Source organism: Leptodactylus fuscus, chromosome 2 (genome assembly GCF_031893055.1).
Source record: "Leptodactylus fuscus isolate aLepFus1 chromosome 2, aLepFus1.hap2, whole genome shotgun sequence".
NCBI classification, from domain to species: Eukaryota; Metazoa; Chordata; class Amphibia; order Anura; family Leptodactylidae; genus Leptodactylus; species Leptodactylus fuscus.
In genome coordinates this window covers 25,255,486-25,272,813 of record NC_134266.1, presented here as the reverse complement: position 1 = coordinate 25,272,813, position 17,328 = coordinate 25,255,486, and the positions used below count along the sequence as shown (strand labels likewise).

The window sequence follows — 17,328 nt, the reverse complement described above, 5'->3', positions numbered from 1 at the left end:
TAACACACAGTATATTACAATGCTTTAAAGGGGACCTTCACCAACTCCACTTCTTTGCATCCTGTAATAGGTGTCACTCCTCTGATTTTGGCGCAGTTGGAATTTTTTTTGTAGTCCCTACCATTCCTGAGCAATCAGTGGAGTAATTTCAGTACCCAATATGTTATCTAGTCTATCTGCTATCTGGTGGGCGGGCCTTAGCTGGAGGAGATAGTCTGGGACCGCCCAGCTAATGGTAGAGCTGGGTGCTGGGTGCTGAAATGAAAGCACTGATTGCTCGAGAATGGTAGGGGCTACGGAAAAAATTCCAACTGTATCGGAATCAGTGAAGTGGTGCCTATTCAACTATGCATGACCACCACCCACCTCCATTAGAGATTATTTTGGGATTAAAAGTGGGATTGGTTTGTTCGAAATCTGCCTTTTCCCTCCTTGGCAGTTCTTGGAGGACAATCTTACCTTGACTATAGACATGAATTGCTATATCATGTGATAGGTCGGTGATGTCACAGGTGGCACAATCTGTAGCAGATTTTTCTGTAATGCTTTCTTACTCCTGCGGTGGCACTGTGTGGGAATATAACATTTCGCCACAGATTACAGCTGAATTACATGTATATAACATGGATACTATGCAGTGGTCCTGAGAGTCCTGATATCACCAGAACTTTACTTACTCTCTAGTGACCTTCCAGTACAGTACAGGCAGAGAAATAACCCGATATTGCTTGTGCGACTGCAAGGACTTTTGGAAATATGTGGAGGAGGGGAAAAGGCTTTCAGCTGTCTCACGAATCCGAGCTGGAGAATTATCACACTTTTCTCTGCGAGCTCCAAAGCCATAAAAATGTATGTCACCAGATGGTTGATGCCATTCATAGAGGAGGAGGGGGCTTCATGATCCTAGTTACATAGTTATAGAGCTAATATGGTTAAAAAGACATATGTCCATTATATGTAACTGGGAAGTGGGAGGAGGGGGCCTGTAAAAGAGTCAAAAGAAATCCCGAGGAAGGCGGCAAACCCTGACAACGCCTTGTCCTGTGTCCTCTAATATAAGAAGTGTCAAGTAAATAGCTAAATACAGTATATCCTGTCATTCTTATCATCTCCATTCTACGAATCATATTATCTATCAGAGAACACCAATATAGCATTCTGTATCACAGACATACTGCAGTGTCCGAGGACAGAGTAAGGATACCATGGACACTGGACTATATGAAGATGGGAGCCCTGCATTGGTTTAAGAATGATCTGGCACTTGCTGTATAGATAAAGTACCAAACCCAATCTTACTTCATAGTTATGATACAAGAACAAAGCCTGCTACATAGATACAGTGCAAGAACCATGCTTATTGCATTGATACAGCACAGGAACCAAGCTTGCTACATAAATACAGAACCAAGTCTACTACATAGATTTATGTTACCAGAATCATGGTTATTGCATATATATGATACCAGAACCAGGCTTATAGTATAGATACAGTGCTATAACCAAGATTACTAAATAGATAGGGCACAAGAAACAAGCTTGCTATATAGATATGGCACCAGAAGCAAGTGAACTGCATAGATGCATTGCAAGAACCAAGCTTACTACTTGGATACAGTACTGGAACAAAGTTTACTGAATAGATTTAGTACAATAACCAAACTTACTACATAGTTACAGCACCTTTCTATATGCAGAACTGTCTTACAGGGTGCAAATAACTAAATTTTGCAGCACCTTAATATATATATATAGATACAGTGCTATAACCAAGATTACTAAATAGATAGGGCACAAGAAACAAGCTTGCTATATAGATATGGCACTATATATATATATATATATATATATATATATATATATATATATATATAAGGCATGGTGCCCATATAACAACTCCATATAAGTAATGCGAGTAGCAATGTCACATGAAACACCACCACCATAGAGTGCTCAAAGACCACCATAGAGGGCTTTACTATAACAGTCAAATGGTGCTCAAATAACAACAGTATGCAGAGCTTAAATAATATCACCGTATGGTGCTTAAATAATATGACCATATCGTGCTCAAATAATACCACCAAACAGTGCTGAAATAATACTATCATATATAGTGCTCAAATAATACCGCCATAAAGTCTATAAATAATACTACCATAAATGCTGAAATAATTCCCCCATACAGTGACCAAATAACAACTCCATACATAAAGGTATCCAATATACTGCTATACCATTCATTTCATATTTATGGTGTTTGCAAGCCTTAGGCCAGGACTCATGGGCCAGAAACGCCGCAATTTGCCCATAGCGGAAACGCCATGGGAAAAATTGCAGAGTTTTACAGTATCTTCATGCGAATCCCATGCCCACTTTGCACTTCAAACCGCAGCGCGGACACGCTGCGATTTCCAAAACCGGCGCGGTTTTTGGAAATCACAGCATGTCAATTATATCTACGGAAACGCCAGCAGCTTTCCTATAGATATAATTGTAACAGAAAGTTTGCGGAGGAAAACTCAGTGAATTTTCTGTTCAAAGCGCTGCGGGAAGAACCACAATACGTTCTCGCTGCGTTTTTTCCCACAGCGCTTTAGCTCTTCGGATCGTCCCGTGGGGCCTTAGTGTACCCAGCTATTGTATCCTTGGTGTCCACTTCAGCAGGAGTGGATGATGCTTTCTGTGCAACAGGCCCTTACACCCCGGGCAGATGTCACGTGCTATGCGTAAGAAGAAGTATTACTAAATGTACACAGTATGAAGGTATACGACCCAAATATCATTGATGGCGGTACTTTGTAATACCGTATAATACCCAACAGATAAGATTTTCTGATATTTCGTGGCGGACACTAATATGCTGTGGTGTCAGCTTCTATTTTTGTTGCGCTTTTTAGGTATTAAAAACTGACATCCTCGGTGACACGAAGCCGCTGTTCACCAGAAAACTTGACATTTATTTCATAGTAACGCCAAAGGCTCTTTCTGAATATACCCGCCGTCGTGCCGCCATACTGAAGAGTTACATCAGTGATGTCATAAAATCTAGAACGTTCTGTGAAGATGATACAAAGTAAAAGCGATAATGGCGGCGTCAGCAATCTCCTGGCACGTGTCAGGAAGTCGGTAATAGCCGCAGAGTTAGAGGTAATTAGCCATATAAAGGACAGGCGCTTACAGCGGGTTTCCATCTATTCCTACCGTAAATGGACGTTTCATGTTATTTTTACATTGCTCGGAATTATTCTCAGTATTTACTCAGGGAGAAGCTGAGACCGTGAGGAATTTTTAGAGTGTAAAATTACCAAAGACTTGCACAAACTTTTTCTACATATTAAAGCGCCACAGCACAAACATAACTCGCAGCTCGTGGCCCTCCAAGTCACTTGTGTCATCTTATATGTACTTACCAACATTTAAAGGGAAACAATCACTACTTCCATCAACTGCTACTCTTTACCTCCTTCAATAGCTGCTTTCCGCTGATTCTGGTGCAGTTGGAATTTTTTCTCTAGCCCTCACTGTTCCTGAGTAATCAGTACTGTTAGTTTCAGTAAGCTAAGTGAACTGTTAGGTGGGCGGTCCTTGATCAGAGTAGACAGTTTAGGACCGCCCACCTGAGATTAGGGGGTATAATTCATTCATTGGGTGCTGAAACTAACAGAAATAATTGCTCAGGAATGGTGGGGGCTAGAGAAAAAATTCCAACTGCACAAGAACAAGTGAAGCGGCATCTATTGAAGGAAGCAAAGAGTGGGAGGTCCTGAAAGGTACCAACTTTTACTAGAGAGCCATCGCTTTAGGACATGGCAGGCCCCTTTTTTGTGACTGGAACATAAAGTACCCATATTACATTATTATGACCTATAGCCCAGTGAATGCAGCGGCCCGGGAGATTAGCCCACTCTTCTAGGACTCCTTTTTGCGAGAGCCCCTTGGATGTTTTGGGATTGTGGCAGGTATGGTCTAAGATTGCCGTATGGGTAGGATCCAATCTCTTCAAGTTCAAGTGATAGGAAACCCTCAATCTCTCCTTACTGCTCCTTTCGGCTGTTTGCTCAGACATTCCCTTGCGTCCCACCAGCGGCACAATATGGGGTATTTTCTGCCCCTGTGTGCTGGTAGGACAGGCGGAATTTTTAATTAGCCAAGTTTTAATCACCTGGCTGGTCCCTATAAGAGGGCACCACACCCCTCCCCCTGCGTGTTTTTTTCTGTCCTGTGTGTGGACAGGTGGGGAGGACTTGGTGTCCTCCTATAGGGCTCAGAGCTAAGGTAAGTCTACCTAGTCCTGGGTCCTGTTCTTGTCTCCTCCTGCTTCCATGGTCCTAGAGGAAGCAGAGGGGATTAGCAAAGCTTTCTACCCTCCCTCCCGTCCTCCCCCCTCCCTTCACTTACCTCCTGCAGCATGCCGGCATCTTCGGCCGGGGAGCGCGCGGTCCGGTGCTTCCCCAGCGGGTATCTGGCTCCGGCGTGTGGACGGCTCCGAGGCGGAACCCTAGTCAGGGTCCTCTGTGTTGGGAGGACGGATTTCTTGGCCGCACACTTCCGGTGCGACCACACTTCCGGTCGCGGCGGCGGCGACCGTTTGAATCAAATTATGGTCCCCTTGGCAAAGGGGTTTTGGGAGAATATAGGGAGGCAGGGGCCTCCTCTCCCCTCTCCCCTCCCCTCCCCTCTTTTGGATGGCTGTATGAGGTTTAAGGGGGGGGGGGGCGGGTTAAGGGCGGACTCCCAGGTGGCCCCGCCCCTCCGGAAAAAAAAAAAAAAAAGGCGGCACAATAAAAGGTAGTGCAGTGCTTTGTATCCCTGCATTCCTAGATCCCCTAGTGGGGCTCCTAGTCTTTGACTACGGTCCAGCAGAGTACAACTTGCAACGTCGTGTATTGTGCCGCCGGTGAGCAGTTCGGGCATTATCACCTACGCCTGGTGAGAAATCTCTTATTATCTTATGGTTGTACTCCTCTTACCCAGTAATTTGGCTTAGGTGAGTGTAGCAGTTGCTACCCTTTTTCCACCATGTCTTCCTCCACCACCCCCCTGGGTCCCAGAAGAGCAGGAAATCCTCTGCTAAGAGGAAACATTTTTCCTGTCGGGACTGTGACATCCCTTTACCTGTTGGTAAGTGTGTACAGGGGTGTAGGTGGTATGGTCCTCCCTGGCAGAGGCCCCCCTACTGAGGAACACTCCCCTAGAGACATAGTGGTGTGGGTAAAGGAGTATATGGTGAGTACGGCACAGAATACAGTGGAAAAGTGGTTTCCTCACTTCTGGTAAGCTCCTCCTCCTTTCTTTTAGGATGAGTCGTTAAAGGACATTCGTACCTCTATTACCCAGCTCTCTAAGAAGCAGCGCACTGAGTGCCGCTCTGCTTCCCTTCCCTCCCTGGGAAGACTGCAGGTCGAGGATGACTCCTGCCCCTCTGAGGTGCAGTCGAGTATTGCCAGCAAACCCATTTTTCAATGGGACAAAACGTCAACATTGCTGAAGGCCATCCGGTCAAGGGACCCGGATGGTATGGGGGTAGCCTCCGCGTCTACCTCTGGGGGGCAGAGGGCCTTCCATGTAGACGCAGCCCTATCTGGCGTTATGGACCAAGAGTTGAAGTCCCGGAAAAGGCTCATGTCGCCTCCAGAGTGTTCAAAGATCTGTACCCTGTGGACTCGGCCCAGCTCGACCGCGGGGGTCCTCCTCCTAAGGTGGACCTCGCGGTGGTGAAGTTATCCCGCCGGACCATAGTTCCCCTGGGGATGGGTCCAATCTGCAAGATCTCCTGGACAGGAGAATAGATTCCACCTTTAAAAGGCATACTCCACCACATCTGCGCAGTCGGCGGTAGCAATATCCTCCACTGAGGTTCGGATTTTCTCCGTCCTCGTCTGGCGCAGCTGGAACATGACATAGATGCTGGCATCGGTAGAGATGAGATCCTGGCGTCGATGGCTCCTGTTCATCTGGCAGCTGACTTCCTGGGGGAATCCTCAAGACAGCAGTTACGGTTATCTGCCAAAACAATGGCTCAGACTACGGCCGCAAGACCATTGTGGCTGTGCCCTTGGAGAGTGGATTTGTCGTCCAAACAGGCACTCTGCGGCTTACCCTTCCAACCTGGTAAGGTTTTTGGGGGCGGGTTGGATGACCTTATGGAGGGTCTGGCTGAGGATAAAGGCAGATCTCTGCCGCAAGCCTCCAGGAGTAGGGTGAGGGTGAGGGGTCGCGGGGCCTCTCCCAGAGCCCAACCTCAAAGGCGGTCCAGGTTCTGGTCCAGAGGTTCAGGCCGGGGGCGCGCCAGGGAGGAGCCAAAAAGGAAGCCGACCTTTTAATGGTACGCCGCTCTTTGTGGCCGAACATCGTGGGTGGCCATCTGGCCCACTTTGCCACCGTGTGGAATTATTTCATCAAGGGTCCTTCCTGCTGCCCAGCAGAGCATCCTAGAGGCAGAGGTCCTGGAAGACAGGTCAAAAAGGGGCCTTGGAGAAGGTCCCTCCTCAAGAAGTAGGGAACGGAGTCTATTCCCCTGTTTTCCTAGTCCCCAAACCATCGGGGGACTGGAGGATGATAATAGACTTGAGATTTCTCAACCGGTTCCTATAAAGAAAACCCTTCCGGATGGAAACTATAGACTCCGTGACATCCTTCATGTAACAAGACGAGATGATGGCAACCCTGGATCCCAAGGACCCTTACCTACACATGCCTATCTTCCTTCCACACAGAAGATATCTGAGAATTGCCAGCTGGAGATCTGGCCACAGAGAGCACTTTCAGTTCACCGCCCTCACTTTCGGCATATCATCAGCCCCATACGTCTTTACCAAGACGGTCGCCCCCGTTGCCACCGCTCTGAGATTAGAAGGCCTTTTCGTGGTTCCTTACTTGGATGACTGGCTCATAAAAGCTCAGTCTACTTCAGTGCTTCTTCAGCATTTTCAGATCGCCGTATCCTTCCTGCAGAAGTTAGGATGGGTGATCAACTGGGAGAAGTCCGAGATAGTGCCACCCTAAAGAAATTTCTCGGGTTCATTCTGGATTCCCAGAACATGCAGATCTATCTTTCCAGCCCAAGGAAACTAAAGATAGAGGCGGCCGCCCGATTCCTCCTCAGAACTCGGCGGGTGACCATCCAGACCGCCATGAAGATTTTAGGCCTGATGTCATCCTCGGCCAGGGCGGTCCCTTGGGTCTTTATGGCATTTGTGTCCCCTTCAGAAGGAAGTGTTGAGCACCTGGAACAGGTCTCCACGGGGACTGCAGGAGAAGATCTGCCTTTCTCCCAGTACCCGTCTTTCCCTCAGATAGTGGATACACCTGAAAGACGGAAGGTCTACGGTTCCAACAAAATGGATCCTGCTGACTACAGATGCATCCCACGGGGGATGGGGAGCCCACCTGGACGACAGGACTATACACAGCGTTTGGGTGCATCCGGAAGAGGGGTCATTCAACCTGAAGGAGCTTCAGGCAGTATACCTTGTCTTGTGTCATTTCGCCCCCCTCCTCAAAGGGAGGGCGGTTAAGGTCTGGTCGGACAACAGGACAACAGTTATATATATAAACAAGCAAGGCGGCACCAGATCCCCGGCCCTTCAAAGAACCACAAACTTAATCTTCACATGGGCAGAGAAGAACCTGTCCCATCTATCCGCTGTTCACATCAAGGGCTCCCTGAACATAGTAGCGGATCAGTTGAGTCGGGGTATCACCATATCGAGAGAATGGTCGCTTCATCCAGGGGTGTTCCAACAGATCGTCCAAAGATGGGGTCCCAGATGGGGTCCCAGAGGTCGATCTTATGGCGACCCGACTCAACGCCAAGGTGGAAACCTTCTGTTCCCTGTATCAGGAGGACAATCCTTTGGCAGTGGATGCCCTGTCCATCCCAAGGAGGTTCAGGCTCATTTACATCTTCCCTCCAGTTCCCATCATACCCACGGTATTGATGAAGATAAGACAGGACCAAGTCTCGGGTATTGCCATAATCCCGTTCTGGTCAAAAAGGACTTGGTTTGCCCAGCTCATGAGGATGAGTCAAGGCATATACTGGAGGCTTCCCCCCCCCTCCCAGACCTGGTAACTCAAGGAGAGCTGATCTGCCAGGATCTGAGGAGATTCAACTTGACAGCCTGGAAGTTGACCAGTCCCTATTAAGGAATAGAGGACTTTCAAGTGCCGTCCTGAAGACGATGTCATGTGCCCGCGCAGTATCAACAAACAAAAGTTACCAGAGGATCGGTAACATATTTAATGACTGGTGCCGGGAGCACGAAGTGGACTCTGTGGATCCCCCAGTGGAGTGATCCAGGACTTCCTTCAGGACGGCCTAGACAGGGGGCTCACGGTCGCAACCCTGAAGGTGCACGTGGCCGCCCTGTCCGCCTGTCTGGGGAGGTGTTTTTCTCAAAACTCTCTAGTAAGCACCTTCCTAAAAGGTGCAGGGAGATTGAGACCCGCAGTATCTGCGCCTGTCCACAAGTAGGGACCTCCGCACGGTCTTGATGGCACTATGCGAAAAGCCATTTGAGCCTCTGGAGGCTGTTGAACCAAAGTTTCTCACCTTTAAGGTGGCATTCCTCTTGGCAGTAACATCGGCCAAGAGGGTGGGTGAGTTGCAGGCTTTTTCCTGTAAGGAGCCTTATACCAGTTTCTTTGAGGACCGGGTCCAATTGAGATTCCTCCTGGGTTTTACACCCAAGATACCCTCCGCTTCCAACAGAAGTCAGTTGGTCACGCTTCCTGTATTCCATCCAGCTCCCTCTACAGCGGAGGAAGTCAAGCTGCACTCATTGGACCTATCCAGATGTCTAATGATATACATAGAGCGCACTCGCTCTTTCAGGAGAGCAGAAAACCTGTTTGTCAATTTCTTTGGGAAATTGAAAGGGCTGGCGACTTCTAAACCCACCATATCTAGGTGGGTGAAGGAGGTCATTAAAATATCATTTACGTCCCAAGGTTTACCTCCACCTTCCTTGCTGACAGCGCACTCTACGAGGGCGGTAGCCACCTCCTGGTCAGAGAGATGCGCTTTGCCGCTGGAGCAGATTTGTGCGGCAGCGTCGTGGAGCTCAGACTCCACATTTGTGAAACACTATAGGCTAGCCAGCCATACTGCTGAGGCCTCGGCATTTGGCTGGACGGTGTTGAGCTCAGTTGAGCGCCAAAACCCACCCTAAGTGGAGAATTACTTGTTATCTCCCCATATTGTGCCGCTGGTGGGACGCAAGGGAATGAATGGTTATGTAGATAACCTGTTTTCCCTAAGTCCCAACAGCGGCACAAGTCTCCCTCCCTAGAAATCACTGGAGGAGAGCAATACAAAACATGTACTGATTGTTATGTGCATTTTTATGTAAAACTGAGGTGTGTTGTGTATATAAGGATGTATAAACATCACAACAATGTACTAGATGCTATGTATAGGACCTATGTTGGTTACTTTGTATTAACACGCAGGGGGAGGGGTGTGGTGCCCTCTTATAGGGACCAGCCAGGTGATTAAAACTTGGCTAATTAAAAATTCCGCCTGTCCTACCAGCACACAGGGGCAGAAAATACCCCATATTGTGCCGCTGTTGGGACTTAGAGAAAACAGGTTATCTACATAACCATTCATTATAGTCCGTGGGTCTTCTACTTGCAAAAACCTTAGCAGCGGTGCACCAAGAAAGCTCCATTCTAGCTACTGACTGGGGTCACCGTGGTCAGACCTTGCCAACCAGATGGTGTTCATGATGAGGCAAAGTCTTTAGTACTGATCACCTTGTAGTTCACTTTTAAGGGGGCTGTTCTCTTCCAGAAACAGCGCCACCCCCCGTCCATAGGTTGTGTCTGGCATTGCATTTAGGTAAATAAAGTTGAGTGACAATACCACACGCAATCTCTGGACAAGTCTGGAACAAATCAGCCTTGTTTTTCTAATCCTGTACGACCCCTTTAAGCTGGCTCACTATGGTATGGCTTATTATCCGTGATTAACACCCCGCTCCTGCCTAATGGAGCCCCAATAAATAGGTGTCCATATGATGTTATCATCCAGCAAATGCCAGAACAGACTCCTTCGTTCCGCAGTCAGCTCCGCTTAGGATCGATTTGTTATCAGAATAGTAAATTCTTCTAATAAGACATCACAGGACTTGACGGATCCAAGATGTAATAGCCTATGTGCTTATTATATTAAACCCCGAAGATGAATGCCTGGTGTAGACGCACCCGCAGGCAGCGCCTGGATAAATATGACTTCTCGGCATCCCAATATGGAGGGCGAAGGAACGTATCGATCTCCATAGCAAATTATACACTGAAAAGACGTCAAGAATTTGCTAATGGCCTGACATGGTAATCATTAATGATGGCCGCCATGAGTCTGATGTCACTGAGAGCGGAGCAATATTTCATCTCAGGAGCCAGACCGCTACATACTTAATATCCCTCATTTTCTATGAATATATTAACGTCCCAGCTAAGACGAGGTGGCTGAGGGGACAGTGGGATATTATGGCATAGGACAACCTTCAAGACCTCCATCCTATGTGTATCTGTTGAGGTCACAGTCAGGAGTACGCCCCCTAGTGCCTGCTTGTGCTGTAGGTTATTATGATACAAAATATGGGGCACTGAATTCATTAAGTTCCCCTGTAACTACCCCCCAAAGATGGGCATTGAAAGGGCTGGCATACTAGAATATGGGCAACAAGCAAACTAGAACCTACATATGCACTAATACCTGAATGTATCTCAATACTGCTACACCATGCCAAATTCATGTCTCATATCATGAGCATACAATAAAGTCAGACAATGCTCAAATAATACCGCCATACAGTATCCAATACCCAGCCCCCATCCTCTGCCAGCCGAAACATCCAATCCTCTTGTATCACACTCTCCATTCTCCGGCAGACAGACATGTTTTTCCCATAATTTACTCCCACCACATGAAAGAAACAACAAGAAGTCCTTGGTGGTTCCAGTCCTTGTAATGTCGTCTGATATTGGGGGCTCCTGCCTTGTTCTATAGAGACCAAAACTGCTCGTAAAGGGCAACGCTACTATTACATTTATAGGGGTGTAATGAGAGAAATTATCACACTGCGACCAATTTTATTTTTATTTATCATTTTATTTTTTTATGGTCCATTCACACTACAATACAAAGAGCAAATATAATTGTCTCTCAGTATCTCAGTAATAGTGCTGCATAATAGTAGTCTGTGGAAGTGATGGAAATCATAGTAAAGTCTCAGGTAGTGAAGGAATTGATAATAACGTCCCTGGTGGTCTAGGGTAGTGAATGAATGTAATGATAAAGTTACTGGTTGCCTGTGTAGTGAATAAATTACCAGTAATGTCCTTGGTGGTTCCAGTTCTTGTAATGGCGTCTAATATTGGGGGCTCAGAGGTCTGGGGTAGTGAAGGAAGTAAGAGCAAAGTAACTGGTGGTCCAGGGAAGGGAAGGATTTAATAGCGAAGTCCTCGGTGGTCTAGGGTAGGTCCATGGTACTGAATGAATTAAAGTAAAGTCACAGGTGGTCTAGGCTAGTAAAAGAATTAATTAAGTTCCTGGTTGTCTAGGGTAGTGAAAAAATTACTAGTAATGTCCCATGTGATCTAGGGTAGTGAAGGACAAATGATAAAATCCCTGGTGGTCTAAGGTAGTGATGAAATTAAAAGTAAAGTCCTTGGTGGTCTAGGGAAGTGAAGGAATTCATATTAAGTGTCTTTTGGTCTAGGTCAGTGATGGACTTAATAGTGAAGACCCTGGTGGTCTAGGGTAGTGAAGGACAAATGATAAAATCCCTGGTGGTCTAAGGTAGTGATGAAATTAAAAGTAAAGTCCTTGGTGGTCTAGGGAAGTGAAGGAATTCATATTAAGTGTCTTTTGGTCTAGGTCAGTGATGGACTTAATAGTGAAGACCCTGGTGGTCTAGGGTAGTGAAGGACAAATGATAAAATCCCTGGTGGTCTAAGGTAGTGATGAAATTAAAAGTAAAGTCCTTGGTGGTCTAGGGAAGTGAAGGAATTCATATTAAGTGTCTTTTGGTCTAGGTCAGTGATGGACTTAATAGTGAAGACCCTGGTGGTCTAGGGAAGTGAAGGGGGTAATACTGAAGACCCTGGTGGTCTAGGGAAGTGAAGGGCTTAATAGTGAAGACCCTGGTGGTCTAGGGAAGTGAACGGCTTAATAGTAAAGACCCTGCTGGTCTAGGGAAGTGAAGGGCTTAATAGTGAAGACCCTGGTGGTCTAGGGAAGTGAAGAGGGTAATAGTGAAGACTCTGGTGGTCTAGGGAAGTGAAGGGCTTAATAGTGAAGACCCTGGTGGTCTAGGGAAGTGAAGGGCTTAATAGTGAAGACCCTGGTGGTCTAGGGAAGTGAAGGGGTCCCATTTCCTGTGCTATTTGGGAGTTTGTAGCTGTGCTTTATGCCCTTCCCTAGAGGGACTGCATTGTAAGGTGGGGAATTGGCTCAAGGGTTTCAAAAAGAGAGTAACAAAGAGCGTCCCTTCTGTTCTGGGTGGTAGACCCTGTCCCCTTACTGGGGCCCCCTGCTCTCCCATTGCACCATTGACCATTAGTGTTCCCTTGGTAATGGTAAGGGAAAGCAGAGCAGTAACTATATGAGCGGTGCAGTGTTGTGTGATCAGATGGCAGGTCTGTGGGAGGTAAGACAAGCTGCTTGTCCGTGGGTTTTGTGTCTACGTTCTCTTCAGCTTTACGCTCACTGTACAGGATCAGCTCGGAAATGTCATTTCACAAGATTTTACAAATGGAGCAGGTTTTACTAAAATGCCTGATAGGAAACCGAGTGACTGCGGGATTTCGGCTGGAGGTACCAACATCTACTGTGAGAGGAGATACAATGATGTAACAATGCAGAATGTAGATCATAAGATATATACTAAAGCCATGTGGGGCTCCCTCTACTGGTGATGGTATTAGCCCCTGGTCACATGATAGAAATATCCATATGTCACTGTATCCCCAACCTGTTGCGTACGTTCTTCATGTGCCTTTTGAAGTCGTAAAGGGAACAATCCTGATATCTCTGAGCCTTTCCATCTACACATAGAGGTTTTTGCTTCTAGTGCCGAATACCGTACATGAGATAAATGTTGCCCAAACGTGTCCTGTCCACCAAACTCAACTCAACTATGGCGTAGGTAGATTCATGCCTTCCAACCCTACAGGAGCCATTGGGACAGTCCTGCATTTTAAGTGTTGTCCCTCTGTTTTGTATAACCTGCCACATATTCTTATTTCAGTTGTATCTGTACATGTCTTCCAACCATTCCAGATCCAGCAGGACAGTCCCGGATTTGTTATGTTGTTCCTTGGTCCAAGAAGTCTGACAAAAGTCAAGAATTCAACTGTATCTGGATCCAAAGTAGGCAGGATGCACATACAGCTAGATACAAGGATCTAAGGGTCGGCCCAAGACTGGATATCGTTGGCCTGGTCATTGGTAACAGATTGGTGGGGGTCCGATTTCTCCCACCACTGATCAGGAGATGGCCTTGTGCATGATACAGTCACAATGTAAGGATCTGCCTGATTCTGTTTCCATACACTATGCTCTGAATAGCTGATCTGTGGGGGTGCCAGGTGTCTGACTATTGCCAACCTGATATTAATGACCTATCCTTGCTCCACCATTCACTCTGTGGCCTCCACCATGAGGCAGGAATAATACAGTGGGGTCAGACCAGTGTCAGACTAAATTATTCTGGGGGTCCGCCTTCCAACAATCTCCACTGAACTATTATTGTGTTAGAGCCTGGACTCACTGGGGGATCATCTGGTACTCTGGTGGGCCATTCCGACTCATTGCATCTGCTTCACTGAGCCACAGAAAGCACAAATTTGCTCCATGGCATCCATGTGTGGGAACGCGCTTCGTTCCCACACATGGATGCACTACAAGGTAAGTGGTAAGTGGTTTCATATCATGTAGGGAGGCAGTAAGGAGCCATTATATAATGGGAGAGACCAAAAAGGGAGATCACCAAAATCACCATTGCTATGTAGGGAACACTTAGATGAATCTTTTATATGAGTAGGGGGCAATTAAGGGGCACAACCACTATAAAGGGGCACCAAGAGTATCTTTACTGTGGAGGGACATGGAGCGGGCATCTCTAATATATAAAGGGCATGGCGTAGAGTACAGATACGCTGTGGCATGTTCATACTAAGAGTTGTCCTTCTTCGTATTCCTTCAAGATTTGGAAGTATGGATAAGGAGGGCAAAACCTTTATTGCCCCAGGGCAACAACATTCACTCCCTGCCCCTATGAACATTTTGTGCCATAAATCCAGAATCATATATATGTTATGATTATACGGAATATAAAATCCCGATTAATAAGTGATGGGCTTTTCCGTAGAGAACATTCGCTTCGTCTGTGCTTGATATATTGAATTTAATATGTTGATTTTATTATAAATTATCTGCACAAGTATTAGCACATTCTGGAGGAAAAGACAGATTTATGGGCTTTAATAATTATAGGTCTTCGGATAGGCCCTCAATATTTGATCTCTGGGGGTCCAATTCCCAAGGCCCTTATCAATTGGACGAATGAAGGATTTATCTGGGAATAGCACCAAAAATATAGTTGTGGCTGGGTTAGGTACTGCAGTTCACGAAACCCAATTCAATTCAAATGAAGTACCAGGCACTAACACTACTCTAGGTATCCCATACAAGAACTACTCCTACTAAAAAGTATAAGATAAAAGAAAACACTATCTAGTAAAACCTATGTGATATGTCTATGGATATGACCTTCCTTACCTTACCCGTTGGCCGGTCATGTCGAGATATGTTATCACCAGATGACCAGCTTTTCAAAACAATGTGATATCTATCCTTTATGTGTGGACACCCAGTGGCTGTGCTGTGAATTGCAACCTGTCAATGATTTTGCCAAAATGTCCCAATATTGTATTGATTTAATTTTATGAGTCTTTAACCAAATTCGAGCTAAGATAACCTGTGTTTTAACTATTTTACCCTGATCTTGGTATTCGTATTGATATCTATACTGACCAGAATTGCTTTTAACTGGAAATTTTTGAAAAAATGTAGTTATTTAGTGAACATTTTCACGTAAGTTTTTAAAAAATTGTTCATTGTCTTGACATGTTTAGTAAACATTTTCATCTGACTCCATAGGTATGACCTGTCAAGCTCGAAGCTCCTACGTCACATCAGAAATCCAGTGGGGCCATCGATTCACGCCGGTCCTCACCCTAGAAGATGGTTTTTACGAAGTGGACTACAACAGCTTTCACGACACCTATGAGACTAACACGCCGTCCTGCAGCGCCAAAGAACTGGCCGAGATCATCAGCAGAACGGAAATGCCACTGAGCTGGTCGGTATCCAGCAAACTCAACCAGCACCCGGAATTGGTCAGCGAAAATGGAGAGAAGAACCCTGAGGATCAGACAGAGAGGAACGGAGACGTGGCCAACATAGAAAATGAGTCAAAGGTTTAAAGCCATTACATGTGTGGTCTCATGGTGATATTTAAGGTCTACACACCACTGGTGTGATCTACACTTAGACACATAGATGAGAGATTGGTTACCACAACCTCCGGTCAGGACAACCAAGATGGGTCCAGTTACCGGAAATTGCTAAATAAAATGCACACACTCTTATATTTGGGGATCGTAAATGACCCATTTTAAGCAGTGACGCCAGATATCGCCGGTTCTCGACTTCCTGGGGATTATGAGGGATCTTAAATCCCACGTAAAAACAAAAACATCAGTTTATGGCCAGGAAAAAAAAAAAATCTATCCGCTCCTAGGTACACTGTACATATGCCTTATATATGATTACAAAGTGTTAATAAACCCAGCATGTACAAAGGAATGACTTCATGTACATAGATGTGTCATTAATGTAGGCTCCGAATTCTAGGAATAAGACGATGCAAAAAAAAAAAAAAAATCTTCCTTCTCATTTTTAAGTCATAGAAAAATATTTTTCTTTCCACGTGTACATCTGATAGAATATAGGGAATTTCCATGTATTCTTCACTTTACCAGACTGGCAGCTATATCAAGTACCTCACTATATACTCACCTCCGAAAACAATAAAGCCATAGTCCAGATGACATAAAAAAGGGGCAACCTTGGGTGCCAAAAAACTGTGACCTTGGTCTTATAGTGGTTTACAACCGGTAATATCCAACCAAGCTTCCTCTGGGGTCTCAAGGGTTGAAGGGTCCATGATCTGGAACCCTGAAACAGATAATTTTCTAGTGGACTTTTTAGGGTGGGGGAATACTGGTTCTCATTAAAGATCCAATGGGCGTACAAGCCAAACCATAGAGTCCTCAAAAAGAAAGTTGGGTTGTTAAAAAGTTACCAATGGTAATTTCCTAAAAACATTAAGTAACCAAAGAGGCGACTTGGTCCATATCGATTTCTCCTTATTTTGTTAGCAGAAAATTAATGATTTTTCCCTTTTGGATATTTTCAGTTTTATATGGACAGAGGGAGTGATAATATGTTATAGGTTAAGGCCGTTGAGCACTTGAAAATTACATTCAAGATGGCGGCTTTCAAATTGGATGTTAGGTGTTTCCATTGGCTCAAAAAGTGGCTTGAATCTTCTAGAACCCAAAGTATTATCTACCACGTGAGCCTCACATGCTAAGGACCATTTACACCAGTCTTTTATATCAGAGGCCCTTCGGGTACCATGGACCAGGTGCACCCCTAACGTATAATGAGACCAGTCTACATTACTGGTTTCTGTATTTTTAAGTCCATCTTAATAGATGATGGAAAAAGTGTTCGGGAATCTCAGAGAGACATCTGACTCAAAAAAATTGCAATTTATTTTTGTAACTGTAAGTGATTTTCTGAGACATTTGGTAGATATTACACCATTGGAATATGCTCCAGAGTTAACTGAATGGTTGAGAATTAATTGGGACCTAGGTTAGACAAATGTTGACTTTTTTCGCTCCGGGGTCCTTATGGGTTTCTTCAGATTGGGAATGATGGTTGAGTAGGGAACATACCATGTAGAAGTCTAAAATTAATAGCACTCACGTAATGAGACATCTACATCTTAAAGGGGTTTCCAGGATTAACGTTGTTGGCCTATCCATGTGCCACAGAGGGGTCCAATCCTTGGGAACCAAACAGCACAACATGGAAACAGTGATGTCAACTGGTCTCCTCAGGACAGTATCTGACACAGGGATGACCAGTTGTGTACGATTGTGTCTAATACTGCAACCCAGCCCAATCGAGTGAATGGGACTAAACAGCAGAACCAGAACCGATGCTGCAGAACTTAATTC

At 45.6% G+C, this 17,328-nt stretch overlaps 1 protein-coding gene across 1 annotated transcript in view; it reads left to right on the top strand.

The window, feature by feature from the left end:
• Window positions 1–16,253, top strand: part of KCNJ6 (potassium inwardly rectifying channel subfamily J member 6) — a 161,613-nt gene extending 145,360 nt beyond the window's left edge. Inside the window, exon 3 of the mRNA XM_075263524.1 lies at window positions 15,176–16,253. Coding sequence (XP_075119625.1) covers window positions 15,176–15,501 — 326 coding nt within the window. The 3' untranslated portion in view covers window positions 15,502–16,253. The remainder of the gene's footprint in view (window positions 1–15,175) is intronic.
• The last annotated feature ends 1,075 nt before the right edge of the window (window positions 16,254–17,328 follow it).